The 9,512-nt window shown below is 64.6% G+C and overlaps 1 pseudogene across 1 annotated transcript; it reads left to right on the top strand.

Annotated features, from left to right (window-relative positions):
- LBRM_22_1205 lies at nucleotides 1–9,511 on the top strand (annotated as a pseudogene). The gene is given in 3 exon segments: nucleotides 1–7,599; nucleotides 7,602–9,218; nucleotides 9,221–9,511. Coding segments are annotated over 3 exon segments (9,507 nt in total).
- The last annotated feature ends 1 nt before the right edge of the window (nucleotide 9,512 follows it).

Here is a 9,512-nt window from a genome sequence, read left to right as displayed (position 1 = left end):
ATGCTCTACGCCGCTTCTCCCACACCGGTGCGGCGGCCGAGGATAGCCGAGTCACGCCTGACGCCCACCGTCGCGCCGTCGTGTGGTGGCCCACCCGGCGACTCGCTAGGCAGGCCAGCCCCACGTGAGGTGGGAAGCTCCTTCGAGCCGCATAAGAAGGCCCACCGCAGCCTTCCTCGCCGATGTGTGTCGCCGGACTTGTCTACGCGAGATGTTCTGACGGCCGTGCACGACCGTCTGGAGCACACCGCCAAGTTTATCTATCCTGGCTCCGTCGTCGTGTACGAGTTCCTTAACGAGGCGCACGAGTGGCACTGGGCGTTGGGAACGGTCCAACAATCACACGCACACACTGTCACACTGGAGGGGTGGAGCTGCCAGCAAGGCTGTGCGAACGATGGTGTGATGCAGGCAATGAGAAAGGAGGAGAATCGTCTTCAGCAAGAGCTAGAGGATCACCAGACAGCCATCCTCGCCTTGCGGGCTGAGCTTGGCTCTGTGCGCACAGTCAATGAGGCTGACATGAACGCTGCCCGCGAGGCCATCGAGGGTTGTCGCCGTGCGTTGGAGGAAAGAGAAGGCACGCTTCATGCCTGTCGGCAACAGGGCGTGCCACTTCGACTCGCCCACAGTGACGCGTACGGCGGGGCTGACAAGAGTGGCAGCGACGACGATGCCACTTTTGTGGCGGTGCTGCGAGCGGCCCTGAGTGTTGTGGAGCACTACGTGCCAGCCACCCCACTTCCGTGGCCGGAGGTATGGGCCGCCGTGAGTGATCCGCTCTTCCTGCACCGCTGTATCAGCTACGATGTCGGCTACGACATGAGCCTGCAACAGTATGATGAGATCGAAGCATGCTTCTTTGGCTCCGGCGCCATCACAGAGGAAAAAGTCCACAGAGCCATGGACTCGATGGAGCAGCGGATGACCGATGCGGCCGAATTTCTCTGCGCTATCGCAAACTGGCTCTTCACGCAGCTCGCTGCCTTTAAGGTGTATCAGCAGTGTGCCAGCACGCAATCTCACGCTGACATGCTCCAGCAGCAGCTCACCCATCACGTGAATACGCTCAAGGCGGCGGCTAGAAGATTGCATCAAGTGCAAGCACAGCTGCGTGTGTTTGGTGGTTCCCCGGGAAACTCGAGCAGTTCCACAAGCTCTGCTGTGCAGCTCACGTTTACTCCTGCAAAAGGGATTACCACGGACGTGCTTCGCTGTGCCATCATTTGTCCAGTACCATCACACTCGCGGCGACACCCAGGACCGCGAGTAACGGCAGCACAGTCGGTAGTAGCGTCTGGCGAATCGCATTCACCATCCTCGTCGAGCAAGAGCGCTATGATGTTGGCCAACACAGCTTCGTCGTCATGGCATCCGTCTTGGAGTCCCGATATGGTAGGCGATCATAATCGCATCGGCAGCGCGACTGACCCCGCCGGCTCCGCAAGGTCACCGGGCAACCCCAAGGAAGGGGTGCAGCCGTCGCCTTGCCCCCACCTTGCTTCCGTCATTCCTGCTCCAAACGAGGAGATAGGGGTTGTCTTGCTGGGCCAGGAGGAACTCGACGAGATAGCTGCGCGTGCGCTGCACACTCGGCCTGAGCTATGTCAAGCTGTAGCCGATCTCCTGCAAGAGTGTGCTAATCATCAGCGGGATGCACACCGCGCACATGCATTGGTCTCCGAACGCGCTAACCGGCGCCGAGGACGGAGCGGCGCGTCAAAGTCGCAAGGTGATGGCTGCCCACCAGCTTCGGCTTGTGCCGCGGCCCCCTTCGCTTCCCCGACCTTCTTGTCCGCTGCCGCCTTCACCGATTCTTCATCTTCCCCGACGCCGCCGACCTCTAATGGCCGGGCTGTCGCAGCGGCACACAACACCCCAAGTGTATTGTCTGGACCTAGATCAAAAGCCGCAGCGTCCCAGAGCGACGAGGACGAGGAGTACGATGAAGAGGCCGACGCATGCGCCTTTCAAGCAGCTTTGTTGGGCCTTCAAAAAAAGCTACAGGAGGTACGTCGCGAGAATGAGCGCCTACAACGGATGCTAGTACGCGAGACGGATCGACACAAGTCGGTAGAGGCTGAGCTGCAGAGGCAACTACGGGACGCCCGCGCCGGTCATGAAGACGCACAAAGTCGGCTGGCCAGTGCGACGATACGCGCTGAGGCTCTGCGGGTTGAGTGCGAAAGCCTTGATCGCGATAAGGATAACGCAACGAGCCGCATCATCGCTTTGGAGGGGGAGATACGCGCTCTTGAGTCAAAACATTGTAGCGGAAGATCTGCTGCCCCCACTTCACTACCTGCGACCCAGATCAAGGGCGATCAAGGTTCCGTGAAGGCTGACAATGGCGTTGCCCAACGAGAAGCCGAACCGGCATGGCTATGCAGAAACAACGAGCGATGGATGCCACAGCATTTGCAGCCTTCTGATGACACTGACGGGGTCTCGACCACTCATCACCACAAGCGCTTCTCTGGTGCCGGCTGGTATGATGTACTGCGACAGCATCCTGCTGAGCTTCACCGTGCTGCAGCGGCCGATGCAGCGGCAGTGTGTCATGTAGTCGTCGCAGCTGTTACCGGGGTGCGCTTTTCAGCGGACGGGAGTAGAGTCGAGTTTTATGTGGATCATCCTAGTCACGTGACCAAGCGCCAACTTGATAATCGAATCCGTGACACAACCTTCTACGAATGCGAGTACATGCGCCGCCATAGTTTCAGCCCAAAGACCGGCGAGGACCTTCTTGCGCAGCAGCTCGCAGAGAGCATAGCTACCATCGCGAACCTCGAAAACCGACTTGCTCACCTGCCACCAACGACTCCACCACTTCGACCTTCACTGACACCAAGCAGTCGTCAGGAAGACATCCTCAACGAGCAAGAGCAGTTACTCAGAGCTGAGGAGGCCCCCGAGCCCCCGCTTTACGGTGAGCGACTGACGAAGAGCAGAACTGGTGCTGTGGTTGTAACCTTGCATTCCGTACGGTTGCCGGGAGACGACTGGGGCGTAGTACTGCAGAGCTACCCTGAGATGCTACGTGAGGCATTCATTGCGGATGTATGTGGCGCATGCAATGCGACTCTAACAGACGTGAAGCATGTCAGGTTTTCCATTGGCAGCCTCCTAGCCACGGTGCGGGTGCAGCACGACGCCAACGTAACCCGAAAAGAAATCGACCGACGCTTGCACGACTACGACTATCCATTAACAACAAAGTTGTACAGGTCGCGTCACCTACCCCAACACGGGGCTGATGCGGCGCTTGTGACACACACGATACAGAATAACGAGACTACTGCACTGCGTGAGCAGCTGCGGGAGGCGGAGGCACAGCAGGCCGACATGGCCGCCGAGATTGAGCATCTAAGGGAGGAACTGCGAGGTGCTGTAACAGAAGGTGCTACGAATAGAGATCGGTGCGTAGCGCTGGAGAAGGAAGCAGAGCAGAGCTCAAAGTGCATCGAGGAGCTGAGGCAGCAGTTGGCAGCTGCACAGCTTGGCCGGGAGGCAGTGGACGCCGAGGTTGCTGAGCTTGAGGAGCAGCTTCGCGATATGGAGCGCACTCACGCAAGAAATGCTGCCGAGCAGGAGTCGGCACTGGGCGACCTTGCTATTAGCCAAGCTGCGAATGATGCCACAATAGATGACCTGCGTGGGCAGCTGCGGGAGTCGGAGGCACAGCAGGCCGACATGGCCGCCGAGGTGACGGACCTGCGTGAGCAGCTGCGGGAGGCGGAAGAGCGCGCTAAGGAGTCGGAGGCACAGCAGGCCGACATGGCCGCCGAGGTGACGGACCTGCGTGGGCAGCTGCGGGAGGCGGAAGAGCACGCTAAGGAGTCGGAGGCACAGCAGGCCGACATGGCCGCCGAGGTGACGGACCTGCGTGGGCAGCTGCGGGAGGCGGAGGCACAGCAGGCCGACATGGCCGTCGACATTGAGCATCTAAGGGAGGAACTGCGAGGTGCTGTAACAGAAGGTGCTACGAATAGAGATCGGTGCGTAGCGTTGGAGAAGGAAGCAGAGCAGAGCTCAAAGTGCATCGAGGAGCTGAGGCAGCAGTTGGCAGCTGCACAGCTTGGCCGGGAGGCAGTGGACGCCGAGGTTGCTGAGCTTGAGGAGCAGCTTCGCGATATGGAGCGCACTCACGCAAGAAATGCTGCCGAGCAGGAGTCGGCACTTGGCGACCTTGCTATTAGCCAAGCTGCGAATGATGCCACAATAGATGACCTGCGTGAGCAGCTGCGGCAGGCGGAGGCGCAGCAGGCCGACATGGTCGCCGAGGTGACGGACCTGCGTGGGCAGCTGCGGGAGTCGGAGGCGCAGCAGGCCGACATGGCCGCCGAGGTGACGGACCTGCGTGAGCAGCTGCGGGAGTCGGAGGCACAGCAGGCCGACTTGGTCGCCGAGGTGACGGACCTGCGTGGGCAGCTGCGGGACTCGGAGGCACAGCAGGCCGACATGGCCGCCGAGGTGACGGACCTGCGTGAGCAGCTGCGGGACTCGGAGGCACAGCAGGCCGACATGGCCGCCGAGGTGACGGACCTGCGTGGGCAGCTGCGGGAGGCGGAGGCGCAGCAGGCCGACATGGCCGCCGAGGTGACGGACCTGCGTGAGCAGCTGCGGGACTCGGAGGCACAGCAGGCCGATATGGCCGCCGAGGTGACGGACCTGCGTGGGCAGCTGCGGGAGGCGGAGGCACAGCAGGCCGACATGGCCGTCGACATTGAGCATCTAAGGGAGGAACTGCGAGGTGCTGTAACAGAAGGTGCTACGAATAGCGATAGGTGCGTAGCGCTGGAGAAGGAAGCAGAGCAGAGCTCAAAGTGTATCGAGGAGCTGAGGCAGCAGTTGGCAGCTGCACAGCTTGGCCGGGAGGCAGTGGACGCCGAGGTTGCTGAGCTTGAGGAGCAGCTTCGCGATATGGAGCGCACTCACGCAAGAAATGCTGCCGAGCAGGAGTCGGCACTTGGCGACCTTGCTATTAGCCAAGCTGCGAATGATGCCACAATAGATGACCTGCGTGAGCAGCTGCGGCAGGCGGAGGCGCAGCAGGCCGACATGGTCGCCGAGGTGACGGACCTGCGTGGGCAGCTGCGGGAGTCGGAGGCGCAGCAGGCCGACATGGCCGCCGAGGTGACGGACCTGCGTGAGCAGCTGCGGGAGTCGGAGGCACAGCAGGCCGACTTGGTCGCCGAGGTGACGGACCTGCGTGGGCAGCTGCGGGACTCGGAGGCACAGCAGGCCGACATGGCCGCCGAGGTGACGGACCTGCGTGAGCAGCTGCGGGACTCGGAGGCACAGCAGGCCGACATGGCCGCCGAGGTGACGGACCTGCGTGGGCAGCTGCGGGAGGCGGAGGCGCAGCAGGCCGACATGGCCGCCGAGGTGACGGACCTGCGTGAGCAGCTGCGGGAGTCGGAGGCGCAGCAGGCCGACATGGCCGCCGAGGTGACGGACCTGCGTGAGCAGCTGCGGGAGTCGGAGGCACAGCAGGCCGACATGGCCGCCGAGGTGACGGACCTGCGTGAGCAGCTGCGGGAGTCGGAGGCGCAGCGGGCCGACGTGGCCGCCGAGGTGACGGACCTGCGTGGGCAGCTGCGGGAGGCGGAGGCACAGCAGGCCGACATGGCCGTCGACATTGAGCATCTAAGGGAGGAACTGCGAGGTGCTGTAACAGAAGGTGCTACGAATAGAGATCGGTGCGTAGCGTTGGAGAAGGAAGCAGAGCAGAGCTCAAAGTGCATCGAGGAGCTGAGGCAGCAGTTGGCAGCTGCACAGCTTGGCCGGGAGGCAGTGGACGCCGAGGTTGCTGAGCTTGAGGAGCAGCTTCGCGATATGGAGCGCACTCACGCAAGAAATGCTGCCGAGCAGGAGTCGGCACTGGGCGACCTTGCTATTAGCCAAGCTGCGAATGATGCCACAATAGATGACCTGCGTGGGCAGCTGCGGGAGGCGGAGGCGCAGCAGGCCGACATGGCCGCCGAGGTGACGGACCTGCGTGAGCAGCTGCGGGACTCGGAGGCACAGCAGGCCGACATGGCCGCCGAGGTGACGGACCTGCGTGAGCAGCTGCGGGACTCGGAGGCACAGCAGGCCGACATGGCCGCCGAGGTGACGGACCTGCGTGGGCAGCTGCGGGAGGCGGAGGCGCAGCAGGCCGACATGGCCGCCGAGGTGACGGACCTGCGTGAGCAGCTGCGGGACTCGGAGGCGCAGCAGGCCGACATGGCCGCCGAGGTGACGGACCTGCGTGGGCAGCTGCGGGAGGCGGAAGAGCGCGCTAAGGAGTCGGAGGCACAGCAGGCCGATATGGCCGCCGAGGTGACGGACCTGCGTGAGCAGCTGCGGGAGGCGGAGGCGCAGCAGGCCGACGTGGCCGCCGAGGTGACGGACCTGCGTGAGCAGCTGCGGGAGGCGGAGGCGCAGCAGGCCGACATGGCCGCCGAGGTGACGGACCTGCGTGGGCAGCTGCGGGAGGCGGAGGCGCAGCCAGCCGACATGGCCGCCGAGGTGACGGACCTGCGTGAGCAGCTGCGGGAGGCGGAGGCGCAGCAGGCCGACATGGCCGCCGAGGTGACGGACCTGCGTGAGCAGCTGCGGGACTCGGAGGCACAGCAGGCCGACATGGCCGCCGAGGTGACGGACCTGCGTGAGCAGCTGCGGGAGGCGGAGGCGCAGCAGGCCGACATGGCCGCCGAGGTGACGGACCTGCGTGGGCAGTTGCGGGAGGCGGAAGAGCACGCGAAGGAGTCGGAGGCGCAGCAGGCCGATATGGCCGCCGAGGTGACGGACCTGCGTGAGCAGTTGCGGGAGGCGGAAGAGCACGCGAACGAGTCGGAGGCACAGCAGGCCGACATGGCCGCCGAGGTGACGGACCTGCGTGAGCAGCTGCGGGAGGCGGAGGCGCAGCAGGCCGACATGGCCGCCGAGGTGACGGACCTGCGTGAGCAGCTGCGGGAGGCGGAGGCGCAGCAGGCCGACATGGCCGCCGAGGTGACGGACCTGCGTGGGCAGTTGCGGGAGGCGGAAGAGCACGCGAAGGAGTCGGAGGCACAGCAGGCCGATATGGCCGCCGAGGTGACGGACCTGCGTGAGCAGCTGCGGGAGGCGGAAGAGCACGCGAAGGAGTCGGAGGCGCAGCAGGCCGATATGGCCGCCGAGGTGACGGACCTGCGTGAGCAGTTGCGGGAGGCGGAAGAGCACGCGAAGGAGTCGGAGGCACAGCAGGCCGACATGGCCGCCGAGGTGACGGACCTGCGTGGGCAGCTGCGGGAGGCGGAGGCACAGCAGGCCGACATGGCCGTCGACATTGAGCATCTAAGGGAGGAACTGCGAGGTGCTGTAACAGAAGGTGCTACGAATAGCGATAGGTGCGTAGCGCTGGAGAAGGAAGCAGAGCAGAGCTCAAAGTGTATCGAGGAGCTGAGGCAGCAGTTGGCAGCTGCACAGCTTGGCCGGGAGGCAGTGGACGCCGAGGTTGCTGAGCTTGAGGAGCAGCTTCGCGATATGGAGCGCACTCACGCAAGAAATGCTGCCGAGCAGGAGTCGGCACTGGGCGACCTTGCTATTAGCAAGCTGAGAATGATGCCACAATAGATGACCTGCGTGAGCAGCTGCGGGAGGCGGAAGAGCGCGCTAAGGAGTCGGAGGCGCAGCAGGCCGACATGGCCGCCGAGGTGACGGACCTGCGTGGGCAGCTGCGGGAGGCGGAAGAGCACGCGAAGGAGTCGGAGGCACAGCAGGCGGACATGGCCGCCGAGGTGACGGACCTGCGTGAGCAGCTGCGGGAGGCGGAAGAGCGCGCTAAGGAGTCGGAGGCGCAGCAGGCCGACATGGCCGCCGAGGTGACGGACCTGCGTGGGCAGCTGCGGGAGGCGGAAGAGCGCGCTAAGGAGTCGGAGGCGCAGCAGGCCGACATGGCCGCCGAGGTGACGGACCTGCGTGGGCAGCTGCGGGAGGCGGAAGAGCGCGCGAAGGAGTCGGAGGCACAGCAGGCCGACATGGCCGCCGAGGTGACGGACCTGCGTGAGCAGCTGCGGGAGGCGGAAGAGCGCGCTAAGGAGTCGGAGGCGCAGCAGGCCGACATGGCCGCCGAGGTGACGGACCTGCGTGGGCAGCTGCGGGAGGCGGAAGAGCACGCGAAGGAGTCGGAGGCACAGCAGGCGGACATGGCCGCCGAGGTGACGGACCTGCGTGGGCAGCTGCGGGAGGCGGAAGAGCGCGCTAAGGAGTCGGAGGCGCAGCAGGCCGACATGGCCGCCGAGGTGACGGACCTGCGTGGGCAGCTGCGGGAGGCGGAAGAGCGCGCGAAGGAGTCGGAGGCACAGCAGGCGGACATGGCCGCCGAGGTGACGGACCTGCGTGGGCAGCTGCGGGAGGCGGAAGAGCGCGCGAAGGAGTCGGAGGCGCAGCAGGCCGACATGGCCGCCGAGGTGACGGACCTGCGTGGGCAGCTGCGGGAGGCGGAAGAGCACGCGAAGGAGTCGGAGGCACAGCAGGCGGACATGGCCGCCGAGGTGACGGACCTGCGTGGGCAGCTGCGGGAGGCGGAAGAGCGCGCGAACGAGTCGGAGGCCCAGCAGGCGGACATGGCCGCCGAGGTGACGGACCTGCGTGGGCAGCTGCGGGAGTCGGAGGCGCAGCAGGCCGACATGGCCGCCGAGGTGACGGACCTGCGTGGGCAGCTGCGGGAGGCGGAAGAGCGCGCGAAGGAGTCGGAGGCGCAGCAGGCGGACATGGCCGCCGAGGTGACGGACCTGCGTGGGCAGCTGCGGGAGGCGGAAGAGCACGCGAAGGAGTCGGAGGCACAGCAGGCGGACATGGCCGCCGAGGTGACGGACCTGCGTGGGCAGCTGCGGGAGGCGGAAGAGCGCGCTAAGGAGTCGGAGGCGCAGCAGGCCGACATGGCCGCCGAGGTGACGGACCTGCGTGGGCAGCTGCGGGAGGCGGAGACACAGCAGGCCGACATGTCCGCCGAGATTGAGCATCTAAGGGAGGAACTGCGAGGTGCTGTAACAGAAGGTGCTACGAATAGCGATCGGTGCGTAGCGCTGGAGAAGGAAGCAGAGCAGAGCTCAAAGTGTATCGAGGAGCTGAGACAGCAGTTGGCCGAAGCACAGCTTGGCCGGGAGGCAGTGGACGCCGAGGTTGCTGAGCTTGAGGAGCAGCTTCGCGATATGGAGCGCACTCACGCAGAAATGCTGCCGAGCAGGAGTCGGCACTGGGCGACCTTGCTATTAGCCAAGCTGCGAATGATGCCACAATAGATGACCTGCGTGGGCAGCTGCGGGAGGCGGAGGCACAGCAGGCCGATATGGCCGCCGAGGTGACGGACCTGCGTGAGCAGCTGCGGGAGGCGGAAGAGCGCGCTAAGGAGTCGGAGGCACAGCAGGCCGACATGGCCGCCGAGGTGACGGACCTGCGTGAGCAGCTGCGGGAGTTGGAGGAGGAGGTATCGAAGGTGCGTGGTATGTCTGAAGGGGTGAGTGAAGAAAGTGTTAGGGTTGAGC

This window comes from Leishmania braziliensis, chromosome 22, assembly GCF_000002845.2.
Source record: "Leishmania braziliensis MHOM/BR/75/M2904 complete genome, chromosome 22".
NCBI lineage: Eukaryota > Euglenozoa > Kinetoplastea > Trypanosomatida > Trypanosomatidae > Leishmania > Leishmania braziliensis.
The sequence above is the reverse complement of the archived record's forward strand: the minus strand, read 5'-3'. Positions and strand labels throughout refer to the sequence as shown.